Below are 27977 nucleotides of genomic sequence, written 5' to 3' on the forward strand. Positions count from 1 at the left end.
ACATACAAAATTCTTAAAGGGCTTGATAGGGTAGATGTTGGGAGGATGTTTCCCCTGGCTGGGGAATCTAGAACTAGGGGTCACAGTCTCAGAATAAGAGGTCAGCCATTTAGGACTGAGATGAGGAGAAATTTCTTCACTCAAAAGATTGTGAATCTTTAGAATTCTCTACCACAGAGAGCTGTTGATGCTCAGTCGTTGAGTATATTCAAGATAGATTCAAAATATATCGATTTTTGAATACCATGGGAATCAAGGGATATGGGGATAATGCGGGAAGGTGGAGTTGAGGTAGAAGATCAGCCATGATTTTATTAAATGGCGGAGCAGGCTCGAAGGGCCGAATGGCCTACTCTTGCTCCTATTATGTTCTTATGTCAGTGATGGGAAAACTACTGCAGACTATTTGTCAAGGACAAAATTAATTATCACTTTGAGAAGCATGGGTTAATAAGGGACAGTGAGCACGGAGTTGTTAAAGGCAAATTGTGTCTGATAGATTTCTTTGATGAAGTAACAGAGAGAGGTGATCACGAAGGTAGTGCAGCAGATGTATATATGGACATTCAAATGTATCTCATAACAGGCTTATTCAGAAAGAAGCAGCATGATATTAGAGGGACTGTGGTAAATTGGGTATGAAATTGGCTTAGGGAGAGGAGGCAGAGAGTAGCGGAAATGGTTGTTTTTCTGACTGGAGGGAAGTATACAGGTTGTTTTTCTGACTAGAGGGAAGTATACAGTAAAGTCCCCCAGTGGTCAGTATTAGGACCATTGCTTTTCTGGTTATATATAAATGACCTGGATTTGGGTATAGGGAATACAATTTAGAAGTTTGCGGACGATACAAAACTTGGCAATGGAATAAATAGTGAACATGACAGTAGCAGACTTCAGGAGGCCATAGACAGACTGGTAAAATGGGCAGACACATGGCAGATGTAATTTAATGTGGGTAAGTGTGAAGTTATGCACTTTGGGAGAAACAACATGGAGAGGCAGTGTAATCTAAATGGTACTATTTTGAGTGGGGTGTAAGAACAGAGGGACCTGGGGGTGCATATTCACAAATCCTTGAAGGTGGCAAGGCAAATTTATCAGGTGGTTAAGAAAGCATATGGGATACTTGGCTTTGTAAATAGGTGCATTGAATACAAAAACAAGGAAGTCATGCTAAATCTTTACAAATCTCTGGTTAGGCCTCAGCTGGAGTATTGTGTACAATTCTGGGCATGACACTTTAGGAAGGATGTCAAGGCCCTAGAGAGGGTACAGAAGGTTTACCAGGAATGAGGGATTTCAGTTATGTGGAGAGATTGGAGAAGCTGGGATTGTTCTCCTTAGCGCAATGAAGTTTAAGGGGAGATCTAATAAAGGTATTCAAAATTATGTGGGATTTTGATAGAGCAAGTAGGGAGAAACTATTTTCTCTGGCAAGTGAGTTGGCAACCAGAGGTCATACATTTAATATAATTGGCAAAAGAGCCAGAGGGCTAATGAGGAGAAATTTCTTCACAGAGGGTTATTAAGATCTGGAATGCACTATCTGAAAGGGTGGTGGAATCAGGTTCCATTGAAACTTTTAAAAGGCAATTCGACATGTACTTGAAGAGAACTAATGTGCAGGGTAATGGGGGGAAAGGTGGGGTGTGGGACTAAATTGGACAGCGCTTTCAAAGAGCCGGCAGTGCTGTAAGATTCTATAATTGGGGAGGGGGGTCAGGAATGAGAGTGGCCATTGGATACATAGTGGTAACTAACTGAACCTTAGTTATAAAGGAATCCCTGGCATCCAGGGCAGCAATGTGAGCGGCTGGTGCTGCACTGGAGTCGCCATCTTCCTCCTCCTCCTCGGATTTGTCTGCAGACGATGTGTGCTCCACGCCTTGTTCCTCCTGCAGCTCCAATCCTTGCTGCTGCGCAATATTGTGCAGAGCACAGCACACCACAATCATTCTGGAGACCCCGGCTGGTGAGTACTGAAGATGGTATCCAGATCTGTCCGGGCACCTGAAGCGCATCTTGAGCATGCCGATCGTTTGCTCAATGACACATCTGTTTATCATATGGCTGTCGTTGTACTGCTCTTGGGCTTCACTGGTTGGATTTCTCACAGATGTCATCAGCTAAGTTTGAAGGGGGTATCCTTTGTCTCCTAGCAACAACTCCTTAAGTCTGCTTGCAGATCCACAGAGGTCAGGGAGCTTGGACTGCTGCAGGATGAAAGAATCATGCAACTCGCTGGGAATCTACTGCACACCTGTATTTTCTTATGGTTGAACACCAGCTGCACACTGATGGAATGGAACCCCTTGCAGTTCACAAATACCCCTGGTTGACCTGGGAGTGCCCAGATTGCCATGTGTGTGCAGTCGATGACGCCCTGCGCCTGTGGAAAGCCAGCCAGAGACGCAAACCCAAGCACCTGCTCATTCCGATAGGTGTCATCACAGGCGAAGTTGACATAATTGCCAGTTCTAATAAACATCCCATCAGTGACCTGTCTTATGCATTTGTATGCAGCACCCTGGAAGGATTCAGAGGCAAAAAGGTTGAGGGTGGTGATCACTTCACAGCCACTGATAATGCTTGGTCACTAGGTTCAGCAGGGAGCATGTTTTCTTCTAGGAGGCTGCAGATGTCTGCCACCATCTGACACGACGACGTCAGCCTCCGGAAGCACAGCTCTTCCGAGAGGTCTAAGAAGCTCAGCCTCTGCCTGTACCCCGTTATGCAGGTAGTGCCTCCTGTGACCTTGACCCCTCTGCTGATTACCGCCTGCAGGTCTCTCCACAGCAGGCTGTTGCTGCTGTTGATGGTTACCTTGTTCTTCATCCAAGGTCCAATCTAAGGCAACCATGGCGCCACCCATCCGGATCTGAGTCTCAAAACCTCCAAAGTGTAGAAACTAACCTCTTACCACAAGTACTCTGAACAAACCCTTTCCCAGTGGTGGTAAGAAAGCAGCTGTGAGCACTGAGTATTTATTGCAATATGTGCCTGTCTTTTAATGAGCGGTATGAATTGTCGTTGTGTTCTCGCCTTGGTTCTAATGGTGAGTGGACTACGCCCAACCTGCCAAACGCACTATTTATCCCTCAATCAACATCACTAAAACAGATTATCTGGTCATTATCACATTGCTGTTTGTAAGAGCTTGCTGAGCGCAAATTGGCTGCCACGTTTCCTACATTACAACAGTGACTACACTTCAAAAAGTACTTAATTGGCTGTAAAGTGCTTTGGGACATCCAGTAGTTGTGAAAGGCGCTTTTTAAATGCAAGTCTTTTTTTTAAAGAGTTAAACCCAGAAATCGGCGTGATGTAGCCGACTTCCAAATGTATATTCAGGCACTTTAACCTGCCCCCACCTGCACCTAAACCCACACGCTGCTCCACATCAAAATTCACCCCAGAGTTTTTAATCAACCGCAAGAGACATTCCATCAATGCAATCACACGAAGAGGTTCATGCAGGTGTGCACCAGATTCCCTGGGAGCTGTCATGATGCTTTCATACTGCAGCAGTCCAACATTCCAGGCCTTTTTGTTCCAGGAAGACTTAACGACTGGCTTGTAGGAGACAAGGGATACCGGCTTCAAATTTGACTCAAGACACATGTGAGGAACCCCACCAATGAGGAGCAGAAGCACCACAATGAGAGCAACATGACCACCAGGTGTGTCATAGAGCACGCCAATGGCATGTTGAAGACGCTTTCTTTTTATTCGTTCCTGAGATGTGGGCGTCGCTGGCAAGGTCAGCATTTATTGCCCATCCCTAATTACCCTTGAGAAGGTGGTGGTGGGCCATCTTTTTGAACTGCTGCAGTCCGTGTGGTGAAGGTACTCCCACAGTGCTGTTAGGTAGGGAGTTCCAGGATTTTGACCCAGCGACGATGAAGGAGCGGCAATATACTTCCAAGTCAGGATGGTGTGCGACTTGGAGGGGAACTTGGAGGTGGTGGTGTTCCCATGTGCCTGCTGCCCTTGTTCTTATAGGTGATAACGGTCTCGGATTTGGGAGGTGCTGCCGAAGAAGCCTTGGTGAGTTGCTGCAGTGTATCTTGTAGATGGTAAACACTGCAGCCACGGTATGCCGGTGGTGGAGGGAGCAAATGTTTAAGGTGGTGGATGGGGTGCCAATCAAGCGGGCTGCTTTGTCCTGGATGGTGTCGAGCTTCGAGTGTAGTTGGAGCTGCACTCATCCAGGCAAGTGGAGAGTATTCCATCACACTCCTTACTTGTGCCTTGTAGATGGTGGAAAGGCTTTGGGGAGTCAGGAGGTGAGTCACTCGCCGCAGAATACCCAGCCTCTGACCTGCTATTGTAGCCACAGTATTTATGTCGCTGGTCCAATTAAGTTTTTGGTCAATAGTGACCCCCAGGATGGTGGGGGATTCAGTGATGGGAATGCCGTTGAATGTGAAGGGAGGTGGTTAGACTCACTCTTGTTGGAGATGGTCATTGCCTGGCACTTGTGTGGCGCAAATATTACTTGCCACTTATCATCCCAAGCCTGAATGTTGTCCAGGTCTGGCTGCAAGCAGGTACAGATTGCTTCATTATCTGAGGAGTTGCGAATGGAACTGAACACTGCGCAATCATCAGCGAACATCCCTACTTCTGACTGTATGATGGAGGGAAGGTCAATGATGAAGCAGCTGAAGATGGTTGGGCCTAGGACACTGCCCCGAGTAGCTAGATAGGTCTGGATGTGCCCTTCAGTACTCACCAGCGAGGGTGTCCAGAATCATAGTGGTGTGTTGCGTCCTGCACAACACTGTGCAGCAGAGAGGATTACAGGTGGAGGAGGACAAAGGCGCTCATCAGGCATCTTCAGTTGAGGAGAACATCGAAGAGGAGGAAGAAGAGCAATATGAAGATGGGACACCCATCACCAGACCAGCCGCTTACATTGCTACCCAGGATGCCCTCATAGCTAGAAGGTACAGTTAATTATTCCAACTGGAACAAATAACATATGAAAACCACCACCAGCACCAACCACCACTCCCCCCACCTTTGCACTAAACAGTCCTTCAACCTCGCAGACACCCACTGCACATCTGCCCAATGGGTCCCATCATATATGGGCATTCATCGTAAAACAAGTGCAAGGGCGAGTTGCCACTCGAGACAATAATGAACAAGACGTGGAAGTGATATTAATACATTTTATGTGGCGTTATAAAAAAAAACGAAAGTTAACATAACATTTTGTCAAACACCCATGTGCATACCCTTGGTGAATTACAACTGCTTTAACTTACGCTTCCTACCACTTCTACGTGGTGCATCCCATGTGGCTTCAGCAGAGGTAGAGGCAGGCTGCTCAGATCCCTGCCCTGACTGTCGAGATGCTTTTGGCCTACAACCTCTGGGTCCTGGGGAGCCGTTCCAAAGGCTGCTCCACCTGCACCTGTACAGGGGCAGACTCGGCCATCGGGAGACGAGGCAGCATGTCGGGTACTGCCTGGGGAGGAAACGGGTGGAGTGCTTTGAGTGCAGTTCCCACTTCCACGTCCTCTTTCGCCATCATCCCTCTCCTGAGCCAGCGCCACATTACTACTACCATTCTGAAGCAGACCAGCTTGGCGAAGATCTGTGACGGGTTGTAAGGCCACGGATAAGGTAACGGTCATCCTGTTTAAGTCAGCAGACATGTTGGCATCCAACGTCTGCACGCCATGGTCATGGCCTGCAGGGACTTATTTGGGAGCCGTGCTAGAAGCTCCATGGAGGCCAGCCATTCTCACAATTACCTGCTTCCCCCAATGCAGTAGTGTTCGAGTTGGACTCCTTCATCCTCTTCGCTACTGTGGACAATGTGCGTGGCACGTCTGTTAGTATCTCACAAAGTTGCTGAGGCACCTTTATCGTTCTCTTTTTCAACGATGGCCCCGGGATTCAGCATCTGTGTCCAGCTGAGCAGGGCTTGGAGGATTGCACTCTCTGCCACCAGTGTCTGCTCGTGCTCACTTGTGAATTGTGAATCATCAGGTGAAAACCCAACGAACTGTCTGACTGAACAACTGAAGTGTGAGTATTTGCGCTGGTGCATGGATGTATGCCCTGTGACAGTGCACACGCAGAAGGAATGAGGTCCTCAGACAAATCATCCTCATGCATCTCCAATGACACTTGCTGTACACGTGAAGGCCCTGGAAAACAAAAGGGATATGAATTAGTTGTGACAAAGTAATGATCTTGACAATCACAATACTCAGTCTTCTCAGCTCAGTTATTGATGAAATAAAGTCTGTGTGTGTGTGTGTCAGAGATATTTTTAATTCTGTCACCAGCCATCTGCAAACTTCCTGTCTCTCCATCTCCGATTGAGAGGGGCGCCCTCCTCTGCATCCGTGAGCTGGACTATATGTGGCGGGAGACTTCCAGTCCTCTCTACCGCCCACCCCCCCCATCCACTGTCTTGCGTTTTATGCTCTCTTCTCCTAAAAGGGGTGAAAAAACAGACTCGTGAGTGAGTGAAGGTCAGGTATTCACCCGAGGATGCAATGCATTCGATGAGGGTGACTGAGACACATGCATCACATTGCATAAGGATTGGGGTGAATGCCAGCGGTTCAAGGATACATGGGGTGGTGAGGAAGTAGGTGAATCAGCAAATGTACTCACTTTTCCTGACCTGGTGAGGTCATTAAACTGCTTCCTGCACTACATCCAATTTCGGGGCACGATGCTCCTGTAGCTCACCTCCTCAGCCACCTCCAACCACACCTTCTTGATGACAGCCACAGGTTTCTTCCTCCCATTGCTGGGGAATAGTACGTCCCTCCTGCTCCTGACTGCACTCAGCAGTAATTCTAGGGAAGCATCATTAAATCTGGGTGCTGCCGTTGCTCTTTGTGCATCAATCCTAAACACCACCTGGCTCCTCCAAATTCCATTTCTGTATTGGCCCTTTAAATAGTGGACTTCAGATCGTGTCATGCAGGTGTGCATCACGCTCACTGCACAGCTTGGAGACGTGAAACATGGAAGTCAAAATTTCTTGCCTCAATCAAGCTGAAATCAGAGAATCCAACCCGCAGACTTAACTTCCGGGTTTCGCGTACACACCCCTTCCCTCCACATTCCATCCCAGTGCAGAACTGCCATAATCTAAGAACATAAGAAGTAGGAGCAGGAGCAGGAGTAGGCCATACGGCCCCTCGAGCCTGCTCCGCCATTCAATAGGATCATGGCTGATCCGAACCTAGACTCACGTCCACTTCCCTGCCCGCTCCCCGTAACCCCTAATTCCCTTATCAGCTAGGAAACTGTCTATCTCCGTTTTAAATTTATTTAATGTCGCAGCTTCCACAGCTCTCTAAGGTAGCAAGTTCCATAGATTTACTACCCTCTGAGTGAAGAAGTTTCTCCTCATCTCAGTTTTGAAACAGCAGCTCCTTATTCCAAGATTATGCCCCCTAGTTCTAGTCTCACCCATCAGTGGAAACATCCTCCCTGCATCCACCCGATCAAGCCCCCTCACAATCTTATGTTTTGATAAGATCGCCTCTCATTCTTCTGAATTCCAATGAGTAGAGGCCCAACCTACTCAACCTTTCCTCATAAGTCAACCCCCTCATCTCTGGAATCAACCGAGTGAACCTTCTCTGAACTGCCTCGAGAGCAAGTATATCTTTTCTTAAATATGGAAACCAAAACTGTACGCAATATTTCAGGTGTGGCCTCACCAGTACCCTGTATAATTGAAGCAAGACTTCCCTGCTTTTATACTCCATCCCCTTTGCAATAAAAGCCAAGATTCCATTGGCCTTCCTGATCACCTGCTGTACCTGCATACTAACCTTCTGTGTTTCATGCACCAGGACCCCCAGATCCCTTTGTACTGTAGCACTTTGCAGTTTCTCTGTGTTCAACAGCTGAGAAACTCACTGCAGGAAACCTAAGCTGCAAATATAAATCCCACTATTCTTTACCACGGGATATGGTTCCACCACCAAGCTACTCTAGACACTAATATTCTTATACATCATAGATCGATCAAAACAGGTTCACTAGAAAGCTCCAGAGTTCATTATTTTATTTACATATACATTTTTGATTACATAGTTCAGTAGCATATAAATTCCACCAAATCTGAAATATCGTCATCCTGAAAAAGTATAAATTACAAAGTTTACTATTGTTTACTACAGAATTTTACTGCTTAGGTGCTGACCTTTTCTTTTATGAAAGCCAAGCTCATTTTCCACAGCAAAATCTTCTCGAAACCTGGTGAAAAGAAAAGCACTTACTGAAAAGAAATGCAATGGTTGAAAACTTCACATTGCATACTTTAGAACAGTCTGGTATGAACAGTCATCTAATTTTGGAACCCAGCTGGAAAAGAATCCCATTGTACACAGTGTACTTGTGTACTGATGAGATCATACAGCAATAATTCCACACTCTTCAAATCGATGTAATTTCAGCATGACTTTTAATCGACATGAGAACTTACTTCATTTTACTGCGATTGTAATAAATATTCTAAATATAATGGATGTGAGGAGAGTATAAAGGGCTGCAATTTAGTCTTGGGGTGTAAATGACCTCCACAAAGGCACCGAAGGTCATGAATCGGTGATGGAAATTTACATGGGGCGAAATTGGGCTTGGTAGCGCCCTTTTTTGGCGCAAGGAGGCCCCTTAAGCATCCAAAGTGCCATCCGCAGTGTGTGAGCACAATTCTAACGCGAAGTGCGCCGGACACCATATTGGTAAAGGGTTTAGCGCGCGCGCGCACCAAACGTCCACCAGCAGCATGCAGAACAGGCAAATCATAACATCGCTGATTTGATGCCACTCCTGCCATTTTGGAGCTCCACACTCTAATCTACGCCTTCCCTTAACCTCGCACAGCTGAACACGACATTAAGCAGCATGAAGGACCCTCCATCAGCACTATTTAAAGGGATCAACTACTTACAGGCTATTTGCTAGTTTATTTCTTCTGATTGTTGCTGCAATTCTACATGTTTTGGGTGGTATTAAGGGATATGGGGCAAATGCGGGTATATGGAATTAGGTCAGCCATGATCTTATTGAATGGCGGAAAAGGCTTGAAGGGCTAAATGGCCTACTCCTGTTCCTATGTTTCCTATACTTGCTATAGTTGTTTAAAGTTTCAATAGTCTACAGGGAGTGGTCTGGCAGGTGCTGAAGTACTTTCCAGCTGACTTCAAGGCTTCTGCACAGACCAGTTGCTTCCACATGTGGGTGGACTAGTAGGCCATCCTCTTGACATTGAGCATGACTGGGAGAATGAGCAGAGCAGGACAAGCTGCTAGGAGGGAGGGGGAAGGGCTCTCAGCAGAAGGCCATATCTGCAGAGGATGTTTAGGGAGCAATTCTCAGATCTGAACTTCAGCAACAACCAATGTTTGAGACCTCTGCGTTGCACTAAGGAGGTCATCGCTAAAAATCTGCCAACTGCTGCAACTACATCTCCAACCTCAGAGCAGGGCAAGGACTGCATTGCCAGTGGCTGTAAAGGTGACCATGGCTGTGAACTTTTATGCGTCTGGTTCCTTCCAGGCTGGTGCTGGAGATAATAGAGATACCTCACAGTTGGCGCTGCACTGCTGCATAAGAGAGGTCACTGAGGCTCTCTGTGCAAAGAGAGATAGCTTCATCTCATTCCCACTTACCAGAGAGAAGCAGGCGGAGCGAGCATGAGAGTTTGCAAGCATTTCAGGCTTCCCCATGGTGCAGGGTGCCATTGACTGCACACACATTGCTTTGCGTGCACCTCATGTCAACTCTCCCGGGTACCTGAACCAAGTATGATTCCACACCCGCAACATGCAGCTGGTCAATGCCCGGTATCCTGGCAGCAGTCACGATGCTTTCATTCTGTTACAGTCCTCTGCGCCAGTATTACAACCACCCCGGCAAACCAAAAGGTGGCTACCCGCTGACGACATGGCTCATCACTACAACCCATACACACGTGTGCAGCAAGCATTCAATGAGAGCCATGCTGCTACAAGAAATCTGATAGAGCAGGCCATTGGCGTCCTGAAGCAACAATTCCAATGCCTGGACCGCTCTGGAGGAGCCCCGCAGTACTCAGCTGAGCAGGTCTCAACATTTGTCATGGTGTGCTGCATGCTGCACAACCTTGCCATCATGAGGGAACAGCCCTTGCTACCATCTATCAGGCGAGAAGCCGACGAGCAGGAGCACGAGAAGGAGGAGGTAGAAGAGGAGGAGGAGGAAGAGGAAGGGAGGATGCAACCTAGACAGCCTCTTTCTGACGGGCTCTAAGTGAACAAATAATTCAAGAGCGATACCAGTAACCTCAACCCCAATTTCCCATTCACTAACAGTCCCACACTCCTTACCTTCCCACCGTCACTGAACATCACATTGTCCTGTTGCCCACAATGTAAAAATAAAATCCAGCGTAAAATACATATTGCAATCCAAATTTATAAACGAAATCATGCCATATTGCATACTAAAATAATCATCCTTGTGTATTCCCTTAGTGCCTCTTCCGTGTGCCTTTACCTGTCCTAGAGCTCCTACAAAGTGCTACCCCAGTGGCTGCAGCATGGCTGGTGGAAAGGTGCTGTCTTTCAGTGGAGGAGACTGCAGATGGCCTTGGAGGACGACCTCGAGCAGCTCTGGGCCTAGAAGGCTCAGCTTCAGACTGCACCATCTCAACATGGGCGGCAGCTGTCTGGTCTGGCTGGCTGGCAGACAATGGTGGAGTGGCAGGGGGTGGGAGCAGGAATGCTGTCATCCTGAGAGAGGACTGCAGGTTCGTACTCCATGGAGCCACTGCCACTCGCCTGGGGCGGCACCTCAGCAATTCTAGTAACCTGTCAGAGAACAGATAGATGGACTGCTGTGATGCCCTGGAAGCCCCTTTGAACAATGGTATCCAGAGCCATAATGACAGCAGTCTGAGCTTCCACTGCAGCACTCAAACGTTGGGTGGCTGCTGCTTGTGCTGCAATGGAAGCGGAGACATCGGCCATCAGATGCTGCACATGGTTGGTTCCACAAGTGTGTTGATGGAGGTGGCCACCCGTTTCATGCTGGAAATGATGGGCTCCAAGTTCTGCATTTGGGTGTGCACGCCCATCAGCTTTCTTCTGTAGCCTTGCCCAAGAGAGTCCTCATCTGAGTCCTCTGCAGCAGAACTAGTGTGAGACTTCGCCCTCTGGTGAGCTGGCACCTGTGCTATCCTTTTCCTCTGCCCTGGTTGCAGCGCACTTGTGCCCAGTGTGTCTCTGCGTGCAGATCCCGCCTCTAAGCTATCCTCTAAAGTACACCCAGTGTCAGTATCTGAGCTGGTGGCTGCGACTGTGAAATCGAGTGACTGTGTGTCTTCATCTTCACCGTCTTCCTGCTCTTCCACCACTGCCTGGACAGGTTGCAGTTCTTGGGTCTCAGAAAGGATAAAGCAGCAAGGGTTGGGTTGTGGTGAGGGGAGAGGAGAAAATAATAAGAGCATGCTTACACTATCAGCAGCTTGTAAGTCAGAAGAGATTGTGGGATGAAGGGGAAGTGGGATGAGAGAAGGAAGATTAAATATGCGGATACCGGCATCTTGTACCCTCATCTTCAATGGCTTCAGCCCTGCCGGTGGCCACAGCCTCAGCAATGACCCTTCCCATAATGGCTAGCACCATCTCCTCTATGGGGGTCAGAACATGCAGGCGCGCCTCTCCCCCTCCGGTCAGTTTCTACTGCCTCCGGTTGTGCGGTGAGACAGAGGGAAATGTGTCAGTGAGTGTCGTGCAGTCTGTTTGGGTGATGTGGCTGTCATTGTGAATAGCTGCCATTGTGTGCAAACTGTGAGATGTGGGTGTGAGGCTTGCAACAGTGCTAAGTGTGTGAGGGTGAGGTGAAGCATATGAATGTTAGGTATGAGTCCTGATGATAGAGATTGTTGATAGGTGAGTGACGGAGGTGTGGTAAATTGAGCAGTGGCTGAGGTTAGTGGTGCCATTAGTAGGATATGACGTTTGAAGATGCATTCACTGACCTTGGCCACTCGTACGAGATCATTAAACTTCTTCTGGCACTACATCCATGTTCTTGAGCTATACTCTTGCCACTGCCTTCTACCAAGTGGCTGGAGGGCCTCCTGTCCCGCTAAGGATACAGGACATCTCACCTCTGTTCTACCTCTTCAACCAAGACCTCCAGTGCAGCGCCTGAAAACCTAGGTGTTATGATCAGCCATTCTTCCCTCTTTCCCAGGTCAGATTCACTTGTAGAATGACTCCCAGCACTTGCTCCAGCCACAATGCACCTCCCCTTTAAGAGCTGCAGGCTAGCTTTAAGTAGTGCTAGGCACTCACGATATTGGGCCCCCTGCTAATGCATGCAGCCAATGAACAGCGCGGGGAGTGCTGGTTGCACCTAGCAATCATGATAATGAGCAGGCAGCGCGTGCTGCCTGCATGCCACTCAACGGGCGTGGGTTAATCGCGCATCACGATGCCTGTGCCCATTTTTGGGGGCTAACCAATTTAACCCCACAGCTTTTCATTCAGTCAAGTCATTCCATAATTCTGTTCATGGAGTCTGGGATTGTTAGAGTAAAATTTTTATAACTTGAAAATATTAGCAGTGACACAGAGCACAAAAACTTAATTTTATCAGAACTGTTTTACTCTACAAGTTGTATTTTTTTGAGAAATACAAAATGACATCTTGAATACTGTATGTAACAAGTAATAAACCTACATGTCCTCAGTTTTATTTGCATCCCATGCTCTTTTCCACTCTCCTTTGGAGTTCTTGTGGCGTGCCAGCCTCTCCTGATCTATCTGCTCCCGCTCTTTCTTCCAACGGACGTACTCTGCTCTCTCCCGCCCTGTCATCAACAAAGTCATGTCCACAGTGCCTTTCTGAGCTGGCATCCCACCCTCCTGAAGCAAATAAAAAAAATTACAGTATTAACCTTTGAAAGGCTAACATTTTTATACCAAAATAGAAGTGCAGTCCACACCACTTACACTGTCTACGCTTATCACGGGCAGCTGCCTATATATCAGGCAAATGACACTAACCATTTGCCAGTACCATATGAATCAATTACAAAGGCACAGCTTATAACATATTAAGCACATGGCTATTTTGGGCAGTGTCTGTTTAAAAGGGGTGTGCTGACAGTCCAACTTCATTCCGTGTCTGTTCAAAAAACATAGATTAGCAAAGGCGCTGCACTACGATTGTTCCAACTGGTTAGTGATCAAGTAATAACCGCAGGGATGAAATTCGAATCCAGTCAGCCATTTGTTTCCCCCTCTGTTCCTGTTCTCTCTTGGTGTGTCTAAAAGACGATACATTGGATCGAGAATCGAGTTTGGATCAGCCCTGTAATGAACAGACTAGAATACATCACTAAATCACCGAGACACAGCTAGTGCTGCTAAATCCCCAGGGACTCTTTCATGAATAGTGAGGAGGCTTCATAAACGGTGGAGACTGTTCTTGGCAATACAGTACTTTCGACCAACCTATTATGGTTTTACCATCCAATACTTATAGCAGGCTAATCACATTAACACCAACATGCCCACTATAAGTTGTGGGGACTGTATAGTCACATTGCAAAAGTTAAAACATTTTGGGATTCTGTACATTTCTCTAGCTGTTGCATGAAGGAAAAGAAATTAATGTTTGAAAGTTTAAAAAAAAAGTGAATTATTTAAATTCAGCAATGATAACTCCTGCTCAGTTGGTAAAGACAGTGTGCAACTGAGTCAGTTCTGGTCACCACACTTTAAGAAGGATGTGAAGGCCCTCTGAGAGGGTGCAGAGGAGATTTACCGGAATGGTTCCGGGAATAGGGGATCTTAGCTACAAGGACAGGTTGGAGAAGCTGGATATGTTTTCATTAGAGCAAAGGAGGTTGAGGGGTGATTTGATAGAGGTGTACAAGATTATGACGGGTTTGGATAGGCTAGATGGGGAAAGGCTGTTCCCACTAGTTGATGGTACAAGGACTAGGGGACACAGATTTAAGGTTTTGGGCAAGAGATACAGGGGTGATGTGAGGAAAAACTTTTTTACGCAGCGAGTGGTGAGGACCTGGAACTCGCTGCCGACGGACGTGGTGGAAGCGGAGACACTCAATGTTTTCAAGGGGAGACTGGATAGTCACTTGAGGGAAATAAACTTGCAGGGCTACAGGGATAGAGCAGGGGAATGGGACTGACTGGATTGCTCTACAGAGAGCCGGCATGGACTCGATGGGCCGAATGGCCTCCTTCTGTGCCGTTATGACTCTATAAAAACAAAGATCCCTGATTCAATCCTCAGTCTGTACTGTGTCAGCTGATCTCCGTTACGGTAATAAGGGCACCATAATGGGCTGGGACAGGCAGAGGGAGAAAAAAAAACACACCAAGGGGTCTTATGCTCAATCACTATCCAGTGACCCTTGGTAAAAAGCATGTGTGTGTGTGCGTGCATGTACATACCAGCGGATAGGGTCAGGTTCAGTCTTAGTGATGAAGCCCCCAGTAAAAAATAGCCTCTAAGCATTCACTGTCTAGGCTCACACATGAATAAAGGCTCACATTTGGCTAATTTGGCTAGAAAATGAAAAAGCCATCCAGGGTATAATTTATTCAAGCCTAAACACTTAAAATTAAAAAAACAGGTACTGTCACAGTTTTACAAAGAGTAATAATAAAGCTTGTAAGCAGTTTTTACTTTTGTGAGTGATGTATCATTTTCTTATCCTGTAACTGTAGCCGAATATAGCGTGCAGGATACAATGTTTGCTTCAACAAATTAGGTCTCTGAGAGCATACCTATTCTGCACTAAGGACCTGAAAAGGTATTTGAAACTAGTTTAAAAAAATACAGTGTAGTGACAAGAGATTATCCTATGCAACTCCAATTTCTCCCTTCCTGTACCAAAGTAAAAAAAAAATCCCTTTCTTATTCGACCTCTGACTTCACCCTGGCACATCTAAGTTTCAAATGCTGCCTCCTCCTTCCTGCTATCCAATGTAAACTTTAACCTCTCGCCTTCCAAACCCAATTCTCATCTTCCTCTGTTCACCACTATTGCTCCATTTCAGTAAGGCAGAAGCACTATAGGTTGGGGCTATCCAAATGTACTGTGGTCTTATCCTAGTGAAAGTGATCTATTCCCTTCACTGCTACTGAAAGTACCAGGATACCCGGTCCCTATAGCACTCTCTGTTCTGCAAGAGCCACGGTGAAAGGCAGAGATGGATAGAAAGTTGGAGTCGGGATTTAGAGCTACGGAAGGGGTAAATCTCAGGTGGCCAAAGATTGAGAGTTTGAAGCAGTTACTGCTGAAGTGGTAGCAGGCTGACGTGGAGACATCAGGCAGGCAGCCATTTTGGTTTATTTGCAAAGTATTAAAACTTATATACTGTAGAATCTTAAGAAGAGCGATAGTCTTTAAAGTTTATTGAATATCAGTAATCTCCTCACAAACTTTTCCACTCCTATACCTCCAACTGAACAGCTAAATGAATCAAACAGATAACAGAAGACTGTTGGATAACCGAGGACAAATTGAACAGGTAATCTAAAAACCATGGTTAAGAATTCAAAATGTTGGAAACTCCAGGTTTCACCATGTTAACATTAGTAAAGCAACCAGTTCCACCATCTCCAGGCCCCCCTATATCTGTAAAGATACAGAAATATGCTTATGGTGATGGATATGTGGAACCAAAAGTAGAGATTGCAGTAGCAGATTGAAAGGTAACTCCAAATGTTACAGTGCAATGGCTCATTCTAGAACAATATTCAGTTGGTGGCAATGGGCATCAGGAGTATACAGTCCTTCCACCCTAGTCAGCTAAGAAGAAGCCTTTATCAGAAATGGTAAATGTCTATTACTGTACCAAAAATGAAGCATTTTGTCTGTGATGCATCAGTGTATTGGCTCTTTTCTTTGTCATATGTATGGGGTTAAAAACCAGGTTCACTCAGAAAATGGCCCAGCTCGTTTTAATGTGGAGCCTCGAAATTATTGGCCCAGATTTTGCGGTTGTAATGATGGCAAACTGTCAGCATTCGCCGTCATTAACATGTGAAACTGACAACAACTTCTGGCGTCCGCACATGCGCAGTTAAACGTGGAAATCCAGAAGTCGCTGTCAGTGATTCTCTGCTCCTCCACGGGGCGCGCTGTTGAAGACCCCGCAGATAGCAATCTTTGAGAAATCACTGAACTGACGAGAACTTCCCCTTCTACGCTGTACTATCGCGATTAAAAAACCCCGAAAAAGTTAAGCCTTGTTCAACGAGGTGTAACTGGGCTTTTAACAGCATATTGAGTCATAATTACTGATGAACAACCTTTCTGACCCTGAAAAACTAATTTTATATTTTTGGAATGTCAAATATTTCCATTATGATAAAAATTCAATTTTTATGATGTAATAAAAATAATTATTTTTTTAAAATCGCTTATGATATTTCAGCTTCTACCTTAACCCCATGTGTATGTCCCAATCTTTATTTTGCTCTCTGTAACATGATTTAAAAAGTGAAGGATAATCAGTGCATTTTACTTCCTGGTTTGATGTCTGCGAAAATTCTTCAATGTGATTGACTGCTTAGCCTGCTTGATGACATCACTATTGCTGGCTGCTGGAGATCCCCTAGACTTGCCACCAGAATCAAATTAACGTCAGGAAAAGTGAAATCGACGCCACAGAGATCGCTAGATCTTTGTGGGCAGCTTTCTTCAAGGTCCGCGGCGAGCGCCGTCACTTCACCGCTGACCGCAAAATCCGGGCCATAGACATTTTGCCTCATCAGGCATTGGAGGGAGGATCAGTCATTCAATTAAAATACAAGTATCTTATGGTATTTGTTTGCATACATGCTTGAGTGGTAGTTGAGTTTAAGACAATAAAATTTCCTTTATCAGAGAGTCAAATTCCTGTTCAAATTGGGTTATCTGTCTGAAGCCATGAGAGACATATCGACAGACCACCCAGACACTCCATGGCAAGCAACAAATCATCAAGCAATGCTAATAGTCCAGGGCCTTGAGTTTACACTGCACTTTAGTGCAGCAGATGAAATGGTGTTATTTTTCCATCTTCTGAGGCAGAGTTGAGGCTGTAACTACTATAAATCTGCAGTGTGTCATTGTTTCTGTTCACATATCTATATACTGCTAAATAAATCTGCTTGGCAGTTTCTGGTCTAAGCCAGGTCTAGTGCTGTCTTCCAAAGTCGAGGAAGATACATGAGGGCACGCAATATAATACTGACAAGTTCATAGGGAGAGAGAGCTCACCTTTTGGAGTAGTGCGACACTAAACCTGAAAAAAATATCTAAAGTAAAATCTCAAATGTCTAAGTATTTCACATACAGTGAATTACTTTGAAATGTAATGTTCTTAGACCAGGAAACATGGCAACCATTTTGTACTCAGCAAGATCTCACAAATAACCATTGGATAAAAGACCTGTTAACTGTTTTTGGCAGTGTAGATTGGGGAAGAATGTTGGCTAGAACACCATGAGAACTCCTTGATTTTCTTCAAATAGTGCTATGGAATCTTTAAGGTCCATTTGAAGCAGCAGAACAGGCAGAGCCTCAGTTTAAGGTCTCATCCAAATGACAATGCAGCACTCTCCCAATGTTGCACTGGGGCATCACTCAGGTTTTTAAGTACTGAACTTCTGCAGTGGGTCTTAAACCAATAACCAATTTAACTCAGAGCTAAAAGTACTCAGCTGATATACTTAATGGTGGTGAATGAGGGCCAAGCACAATCAGATACCCCTAAATCTCTTTCAGAGGCTTCAGATTCCATTCGCAAACGTGACTAAGTGAAGGAATCTCAAACTTCCTGTGGTGTCAGATCTGGGAATGTGGGGGTTATATATGTTAACAACTGGTTCCAGTTTCTGTACATGGATTATCATTTTATATTTCATTCCTAACATTTGAGCCATTCAAGCCAACCTGTCACCTCTTGCTGGTGTTACAGTTCTTGACAATACCAGCTTCTGTGAATTGTTCTTAATAGATTAACTAGTGCGCAAGGCAGTATCTAACCTTAACTAGCATCTTTTTCAGCAGAATCACAATGGGGCTTTTGCTCTATACTGCAAATATGGGTGTGAAAACGAGACAGTATTTAAAATCCAGTACTATTGAAGTTCTTTGGACAAATGTACTTAAGGACAGCAAGATCCTTTTGGAAAACAGTTTACAATCCACCAACTGCTAATGGTTGACTTTTCTCTACCTGTCAGAGACCAGGCAGAATCATCTACCTAAACGCAACAGTTTTTATTAGCCAGTATTTATTGCCCATTCCTAGTTGCCCTAAGAGCATTAAAAGTGAACCATGCACTGGAGTCACATGTAGGTCAGGCTGGGTAGCGGTATCAGGTTCCCTTCCTAACTCACACTTGTGAACCAGTTTGCTTTTTAAGAAATCTGGCCACTTTCATAGCCCACAAATTCCCAGATTTATTGAATTCAATTTCACAACTTGCCATGGAGGAATTTGAACTCTTAACCTCTGGGTTGCTAGTCTACTACCAGAACCATTAGGCTGCAGTCCCAGCTATAAGACAAAATCAAGAGCCACCATCACTACGCAGTGTGATGAAAGCTAATAAATACGAGTCCACAGAATGGGGGAAGTAGACAAAATTCTCTCAACTGGCTAAACCATGAAAGGAGCTTTGTTTGAAGAGGAGTCAGGTGGTTTAAAAGCATGGATAGAGATGCAAGTATAATAGCAAAATACTGCGGATTCTGATGAAGGATCCCAGACCTGAAACGTTATCTCTGTTTCTCTCACCACGGATGCTGCCTGGCCTGCTGAGTATTTCCAGCATTTTCTGCTGTTATGATAGATATGCAAGCACTGGACAGTATGTGATTTCAATTTCTGCCAGGTGCCAAAAGCAAACAGAAGATTGGATCAACAAAGCAATACCATTCACACCTTATTTACTTGCATGTTAGAAATGGTTAATATCTCGGTTGCCTGTCATCAAAATGAGCTTGCTTTGTTAAAGTTAAGACAGACATATCATTGAGGAGCAAACCTATGTTTCCCAGTTCCCTGCTGTTCATAGCCTCAACATCGACAGGAGACAAACAGGGGTTCTGTGCAAGGTCAACATCCCATGAAACATCCAGAGACTCAGTTGAAAGCTATGGAAAAGAATAGTAGGATTCTTGACTGCTTGTTGTTTTGAGACAATGTGCGCATTGTTTAATAAATATTACCAGGTTTATGCTGATATTTCTGCTGCTGTGTAATTATCATGCTGATAAATACATCTATTAATTTTAGCATTACACACTGATCTGACATGTTGGTATTCGTCTCTTTCTGAATAGACAGAAGAATAGTATGGGCATCCCGTGTGGCGGCTGCTGCTGCAATATGACATGGGTAGGGAGTAATTATTAGTTCTGTAGCATGCTATCCCACTTACTGCATTCACAAGGGCACTAGTTTTGGTTCTTAAGAGACTAGGGGGTAAAAATTCGGGTGCTTTGCGCCTCCCGTTAGGATGCAAAGCACCTAGCACCCGGGTACAGCACAGTTAACGCCTCCCATGGAATTCAATGGGAGGTTAGCGGCGGCAGTAGCCGGTAGCGCCCCACGGCGCTGTGCCTCCGGCGATGACGTCATCACCGTGCGCAGCACCCCACTCGCGCCCCAGCCATAAACTTGGCTCGCGCCCCTTGACTTACTGCCAGACGATCTGTCGGACAGGGTGTTTTTGCGGCCAGGGCGGCGCAAATTAAAGGGCAGGCGGCCATTTTTTCAGGGCGAGCAGCCAGCACCTGCCCCCTCTCGCCTCCTCCTGCGGGGTGCCAGCCGCGATCGGTCAGCCCGGCGCTCCTCTTGAGTGCTGGGCTCTTTTGCCAACACCCCGCTCCCTGGTGGTCCAGCAGGGCCCCGGTGTGCACTGCGCTAGGCCCCTCCCCTTTACTCAGGGGAGGGAGGCCTGTAGTACCGTGGCGTCACATGTCAACGCACGTGATGCTGCTGCATGTAGCGCGCAATATTCAATGGGAGCGCCCCAAGAGGGAGGGGAGCACTTCCAGTAGCGCCCCGCCTCCTGCTTCGGGAGATACCATTCAATTTTGGGCATGGGGGCGCTAACCTTTTCGGGGCACTAAAAGTATTTTTCCCCCTAGGTACATAATACATAAATTGTTTCAAAACAGACAAGCAGTCTTGAATCCTTCTAGTTCTTTTCAGTAGCTTTCAACTGAATCTGAGTAGTTGACCTCAACATTTTCAGAACATTCATTAGGATATGAAATCAGAATGTTACAGCATAGAAACAGGTACAGGAAACTTTGTGTTATCCGGAGGCGAACCGTCCGGCAAGCTCGAGCCACCGGCAAAAATCAGGAGCCGTTTTTTATTCTTTTCGTTTCTTTTCTTTGCTTTTTTTGAACAGTCAAGCTCTGCAACGTCTGTAGCTAAGCAACAGCTTCAGCTAGAGACACTACAGAGACGCTTGCCGACTGTTTAGAGGCTGTTGCTAAGCAACAGGGTTTGTTGATTCATACGGAGATGAAAATCTCCGTATGTTTCAACATTAGCTCTGGAGTGTACGGCAGTTTTGAGGGAACGGCAGCAGCTCGGTCCTGTTGGTGCCGGATAGCACAAAGTTTCCTGTAATTTGGCCTGTACTGTTTTTCTCCACATTACTCTCTAGTCTAATCCCACTCTCCATACTGTTTAATGGCCCAGAAATTCGGGTCGGGGGCTTCTCGCGGGTGCAAGCCTCCGACCTGCACTTACCTAGCGCGCCGGCCGTTGAGCTGTGGGCCCCCGTGGAATTGCGATCTTGGGCCTCCTCCAACTGCTGGCACGCAGTGCTTGCGTATCCCAGGGGCGCAGTTAGTTCGAAGCGTCCCCTGGGATCACGTGGGCCATGGAGAGCCAATGGTAGCAGGGAATGCTTAATTCATAAGTTTGACAGGAAGACCTGTCAAATCTATAAATACTATAAGCCCCAAAACATCACTAAATCTTCAAATAATTTTTTTTTTTAAATCACATTTTTAAAATAAACTATAAATTACATGAAATAACTATTTTAAACAATAATTTAAATTTTTGAAAAAATTTATTACATTTTCTAACGGGGCTAAAAATAAACTTACCTTTCTTTAAAGTATTTAAAAATAATAAACCTGTGGAAAAAATGTTTTAATTTTAATTAATTCACCACTTACCTTGTAAAAAGCAGGCCTTGCGACTGCTTTTTACATGTCTAACTTCTGAAGACTTACCCTCCCGGGAAAACCTGCAAAAAAAAACGTAAGTTCGATGCGCACACGCAGCCTCTCCCACGCACAACTTCTGAACCCCTTCTTTCAGGGGAATGGAAGTGCCGGTTTCCCGCGCATGCGCAGTGCATGCACGAAACCGGCACTTCCATTGAGCTTACGGGTGAGTACACAGCGCGTACTCACCCGTGGAGACCCGAATTTCTGGGCCAATATTCCTTTCTCAACCGAGATGAAGGCCTACAGTAAGTTTCACCAAAGAAGCATAACCAAGAAAATAAATAACTTTAAAATCCAAACCTTGTTCTGACAAATCTCAAGTTGTGACTCTATGTAGCTAAATTCTGTGCTAATACTTTTTCTTTGCACTTCTTTACTGTACACTTTCCTCATTTTAGTCAAGTCTCATTAATTTTTCATTTTGGCAGCTATACTCAACTAATACAGTAAACAAGAAATTTCCATTTAGCAATAGCTCCCGTACCGCAAATACTTCTCATGGCTACAACACTTAATGTGATGCATGTTAACCAAGACCAAATTAGGCCCCTAACAGTAGCTGTACCGTTGGACAGAATATTAATCAAGAAATAGTAGGAGCTTGCAACAAAGGTAATGCAATAATCGTGGGGGACTCTAATCTTCATATAGACTGGACAAATCAAATTGGCAAAGGTAGTCTGGAGGACGAGTTCATGGAATGCATTCAGGACAGTTTCCTAGAACAATATGTCATGGAACCAACCAGGGAACAGGCTATTTTAGATCTTGTATTGTGTAATGAGACAGGGTTAATTAGCAATCTCATAGTAAAGGATCCTCTGGGGCAGAGTGATCATAATATGATAGAATTTTACATTAATTTTGAGAGTGACTTGCCTAAGTCTGAAACTAGAGTCTTAAACTTAAATAAAGGCATTTATAGAAGTATATGAGGGGCGAGTTGGCTAAGGCAGATTGGAAAAATAGATTAAAAGGTATGGCAGTCGATAAGCAGTGGCTAGCGTTTAAAGAAATATTTCATAATTCTCAACAAAAATACATCCCATTGAGAAACAAAAACTCCACGGGAAAAGTGATCCAACCGTGGCTAACTAAAGAAGTTAAGCATAGCTTTAGATTGAAAGAAGAAGCTTATAATGTTGCAAAGAATAATAGTAAGCCTGAGGATTGGGAGAGTTTCAGAAACCAGCAAAGGTTGACCAAAAAAATTGATAAAAAAGGGAAAAAATAGAATGAAATATAAAAGCAGATTGTAAGAGCTTCTACAAGTATGTCTTCTTAGGCAGTCCCTCGGAACCGAGGATGACTTGCTTCCACATTAAAAATGAGTTCGCAGGTGACTGATGAGTCCAATGCGGGACCTACAGTCTCTGTCACAGGTGGGGCAGACGGTGGTTGAAAGGGCGGGTGGGTGGGGTGCTTGGGTTGACGTGCGCTCCTTCCGCTGTTTGTGCTTGGCTTCCGCTTGCTCCCGGTGAAGCGACTCAAGGTGTTCGGCGCCTTCCTGGATGCTTCTCCTCCACTTTGTGTGGTCTTGGGCCAGGGATTCCCAGGTGTCGATGGAGATGTTACACTTTTTCAAGGGGGCTTTGAGGGTGTCCTTGAAGGGTTTCCTCTGCCCACCTGGGGCTCTCTTGTCGTGCCAGAGCTCCGAGTAGAGCGCTTGTTTTGGGAGTCTCGTATCGGGCATGCGGACAATATGACCCGTCCATCGGAGCTGATTGAGCGTGGTCAAAGCTTCGATGCTGGGGATGTTGGCCTGAACAAGAACACTGACGTTGGTGCACCTATCCTGCCAATCGATTTGCAGGATCTTGCGGAGGCAGCGTTGGTGGTACCTCTCCAGTGCTTTGAAGTGCCTGCTGTACATGGTCCATGTCTCTGAGGCATACAACAGGGCGGGTATCACTGCTGCTCTGTAGACCATGAGCTTAGTGCCAGGTTTGAGGTCCTGGTCTTCAAACACTCTCTTCCTCGGGCGACCGAAGGCTGCACTGGCACACTGAAGGTGGTGTTGGACTTCGTCGTCGACGTCTGCCCTTGTTGACAGTAAGCTCCTGAGGTATGGAAAGTGGTCCACGTTGTCGAAGGCCTTGTCGTGGATTTTGATAATCGGGGGGCAGTACTGTGTGGCGGGGGCAGGTTGGTAGAGGACCTTTGTCTTACGGATGTTTAGTGTAAGGCCCATGTTCTCGTACGCTTCGGTGAAGGTGTTGACGATGGTTTGGAGTTCGACCTCCGAGTGAGCGCAGACGCAAGTGTCGTCTGCATACTGTAATTCGACAACAGAGGATGGGGCGACCTTGGATCTGGACTGGAGCTGACGGAGGTTGAACAGTTTCCCGTTTGTTCTGTAAATTAGCTCCACTCCAGTGGGGAGCTTACTGAGGGTGCGATGGAGCATTGCAGCAAGGAAGATCGAGAAGAGCGTTGGTGCGATGACACAGCCTTGTTTGACCCTGGTTCGTACGTGAATTGGGTCTGTGGTGGAACCTTTGGTCAGGATCACGGCTTGCATGTCGTCATGAAGCAGGCGGAGGATGGCGACAAACTTTTGCGCAGTCAAGACCATCTACAGCCCAAGCACCCAAGGCCCTACCCCACTGCGGGCCAAGAACGGAGAGGTACTCATCAAGGAGAGAGGCAGTCAGTGCCCGCTGGAAGGAGCACTTCGAAGATCGCCTTAACCGCGACTCTGTCTTCGACGCGAGTGTCCTCAACTCCATCCCACAGCATGATACCCACCACCATCTCAGCACAACCCCAGCCTGGCATGAGGTTGAAAAGGCCATCCGACAACTGAAGAACAACAAGGCCTCAGGAGCAGATGGAATCCCTGCCGAGGCACTAAAGCATGGCGGAGAAGCACTACTGACGCGAATTCATGAACTAATTTCTCTTATCTGGAAGGAGGAGAGCATGCCAGGGGATCTCAGAGATGCCGTAATTGTGACCATCTTCAAGAAAGGTGACAAGTCCGATTGCGGTAATTACAGAGGAGTTTCCCTGCTGTCTGCCACAGGGAAAGTCATCGCAAGAATCCTCCTTAATCGCCTCCTCCCAGTGGCCGAAGAGCTCCTCCCAGAGTCGCAATGCGAATTCCGCCCACTAAGGGGCACAATGGACATGATCTTCACCACACGTCAATTACAAGAGAAATGCAGGGAACAGCACCAACTGCTGTACATGGCCTTCTTTGATCTCACAAAGGCCTTCGACACTGTCAACCATGAGGGATTATGGAGTGTCGTCCTCAAATTCGGCTACCCTCAAAAGTTTGTCACAAGTATGTAAAAAGGAAGAGAGTAGCAAAAGTAAACATTGGTCCCTTAGAGGCTGAGACAGGAGAAATTATTATGGGGAATAAGGAAATGGCTGAAACAAACAAATATTTTGTATCTCTCTTCACAGTAGAAGACACAAAAAACATACTAAAAATGGCGGGGAACCAAGGGTCTAATGAGGGTGAGGAACTTAACGTAATTAATATAAGTAGAGAAAAAGTACTAGAGAAGGGCAGCACGGTGGCATAGTGGTTAGCACTGTTGCCTCACAGCGCCAGGGACCTGGGTTCGAATCCGGCCTCGGGTGACTGTCTGTGTGGAGTTTGCACATTCTCCCCGTGTTTGCGTGGGTTTCCTCCGGGTGCTCCGGTTTCCTCCCACAGTCCAAAGATGTACGGGTTAGGTTGATTGGCTATGATAAACTGACCCTTAGTGTTAGGGGGATTAAATACGTGGGGTTACGGGGATAGGGTGGGATATGTGTTGGTTTAGGGGTTACGGGGATCGGGAGGGATGTGTGTCGGTGCAGGCTCGATGGGCCGAAATGGCCTCTATCTGCATTGTGGGGTTTCTGTGATTCTGTGAAACTAATGGGACTAAAAGCCGGCAAATCTGCTGGACTTGACGCCCTACATCCTAGGGTTCTAAAAGAGGTTGCTGAAGAGATAGTGGATACACTGGTTTTGATCTCCCAAAATTCCCTAGATTTTGGAATGGTCCCAGCGGATTGGAAGGTCGCAAATGTAACACCGCTATTCAAGAAAGGAGGGAGAGGAACTACAGACCAGTTAGCCTGACATCAGTCATAGGGAAAATGCTGGAATCCATTGTTAAGGAAGTGGTATTAGGACACTTAGAAAATCATAACATGATTAGGCAGAGTCAACATGGTTTTATGAAAGGGAAATCGTGTTTGACAAATTTATTAGAGTTTTTTGAGGATGTAACTAGCAGAGTAGATAAAGGGGAACCAGTGGATGTAGTATATTTGGATTTCCAAAAGGCATTCGATAAGGTGCCACATAAAAGATTATTACACAAGGTTAGGGCTCACGGGGTTGGGGGTAATATAGTAGCATGGATAGAGGATTGGTTAACGGACAGAAAACAAGAGAGTAGGAATAAACAGATCTTTTTCAGGTTGGCAGGCTGTGACTAGTGGGGTGCCGCAAGGATCAGTGTTGGGGCCTCAGTTATTTACAATCTATATTAATGACCTAGATGAAGGGGCCGAGTGTAATGTATCCAAGTTTGCTGATGATACAAAGCTAGGTGGGACAGTAAGCTGTGAGGAGAACACAAAGGGGGAATTTTCCCAGCCCTGGGGAGGCGGGTATGGAGGTGGGACTGTCAGGAAAATGGCAGAAACTGGGAACGGTAACCGACCCCGCTCCCAACCATCTTCCCGGGAGGCGGGTCCCCGAGTCGCGTAGGGACCCGTCTCCGAGGCGCGTAGGGACCCGTCTCCGAGGCTTCTCAAAGCTGTCAAACACTGATAAATCATGTCAAAAAATTTTCGACAGATGAAGCGTCATACGCTGACGTCATCTGTCACCAGCCTTCCCTTAATTGGCCAGTAAACCTGCAGGGCGGGCTTAACAAGGCCAATCAAGGGAAAATAGCATGGGTTGGTCAGACATCGCTGGGGGCAGTACTGAAACTCGGAAACCAGAAGTCCCGCCTCCAGCATGTCTCCATTGAGAAAATCCAACCCAATGAGTCTGCAAAGGGATATAGATAGACTAAGTGAGTGGGCAGTAAGGTGGCAGATGGAGTATAATGTAGGTTATTCACTTTGGTAGGAAGAATAGAAAAACAGAATATTTGTTAAATGGTGAGAAACTTTCAAATGTTGGTGTTCAGAGAGATTTGGGTGTCCTCGTGCAAGAAACACAGAAAGCTAGCATGCAGGTACAGCAAGCAGTAAGGAAGGCAAATGGCATGTTGGCCTTTATTGCAAGGGGGTTGGAGTATAAGAGTAAGGAAGTCTTGCTACAATTGTACAGGGCCTTGGTGAGACCACACCTGGAGTACTGTGCACAGTTTTGGTCTCCTTATCTAAAAAAGGATATACTTGCCTTGGAGGCGGTGCAACGAAGGTTCACTAGATTGATTCCTGGGATGGGAGGGCTGTCCTATGATGAGAGGTTGTGTAGAATGGGCCGATACTCTCTGGAGTTTAGAAGAATGAGAGGTGATCTCATTGAAACATACAAGATTCTGAAGGGGATTGACAGGGTAGATGCTGAGAGGTTGTTTCCCCTGGCTGGAGAGTCTAGAACTAGGGGGCATAGTCTCAGGATAAGGGGTCGGCCATTTAAGACTGAGATGAGAAGGAATTTTTTCACTCAGAGGGTTGTGAATCTTTGGAATTCTCTGCCCCAGAGGACTGTGAATGCTGAGTCTTTGAGTATATTCAACGCCGAGATAGATAGATTTTTGGACTCTAGGGGAATCAAGGGATATGGAGATCGGGCGGGAAAGTGGCGTTGAGGTCGATGATCAGCCGTGATCTTATTGAATGGCGGAGCAGGCTCGAGGGGCTGTATGGCCTACTCCTGCTCCTAATTCTTATGTTCTTAAATGGAGACAATTTATGGCTACCTGCAGTATTGCAACTAATGGATAACAAATGTAGCCATTTTATTTTTCTCATATTTAAAACCAAGTAATAAAGCTAAAAATTCATATTGTATCTACACTTCACTACAGCAACTATATGAAATCACACCAACATTTTGAAACCAGGGTTTAGTACAAATCAAAAGTTTTCAATGCAACAATTTTAGTCACAGTATGAAAATTGTGAGAATACCAACTCATCCACAATAAAACAACGAATTGATGCAGAACATGGGCCAAAAAAACTCATGCATTAATACATAAAAAGTAATGTGGAAAGTTTCGTAAAGCGACAACCATCTGTCATGATTTCCTTTAGATTGGATGGCTTAACATTTTTGTTTTTTTGTGGGTGTCCCAGTTGTTACCTTCGTGGCCCACTCTGTTACATTTAAAATACCAAAGGGCTCATTTTAACTCAGCCCGTCTGGCAGATACAGGGCAGTAACAGTTAAATCGCCGTGCACTGCTTACTGCTCATTACCACTTTATATATTTATTACTGAGGCCTTCCACTGAGCATACATCTGGCAAGAACCTCATTACTACATGCAAATTGGGATCCTATGACATACAATGGACCTGAAGCAATTTAGAAGGACAGCTGAGCAGAGCGTGCACTCAGCTGAACCAAGAGGTGAAGAGGCCCAAATAGGTAAGTACAGAATTATTTTTGTGGGGGGAAGGAGCAGCACGATTGCTCCTCCAAGCTCCACATCAATAATGTGGGCTGCTGCCCCTCTGAGCTCCCTCCATGATCTAACTGCCTGCTGGCCAGGTCATCCTCCGAGACACTC

The 27977-nt window shown here is 46.0% G+C and overlaps 1 protein-coding gene across 14 annotated transcripts in view; it reads right to left on the bottom strand.

Moving 5' to 3' along the window:
- Positions 1 to 27977, bottom strand: part of LOC147109680 (uncharacterized) — a 396101-nt gene that overhangs the window by 143244 nt on the left and 224880 nt on the right. For all 14 annotated transcript variants that reach the window (XM_086003764.1, XM_086003766.1, XM_086003775.1 and 11 more), the window contains 2 exons: positions 12721 to 12905; positions 8192 to 8244 (listed from right to left, as the gene is read on the bottom strand). In XM_086003764.1, the coding sequence (XP_085859890.1) occupies positions 8192 to 8244; positions 12721 to 12905 (238 nt within the window). The remainder of the gene's footprint in view (positions 1 to 8191; positions 8245 to 12720; positions 12906 to 27977) is intronic.

Source organism: Somniosus microcephalus, chromosome 12 (genome assembly GCF_052327205.1).
Source record: "Somniosus microcephalus isolate GS21.2 chromosome 12, FLI_Smic_1.0, whole genome shotgun sequence".
NCBI lineage: Eukaryota > Metazoa > Chordata > Chondrichthyes > Squaliformes > Somniosidae > Somniosus > Somniosus microcephalus.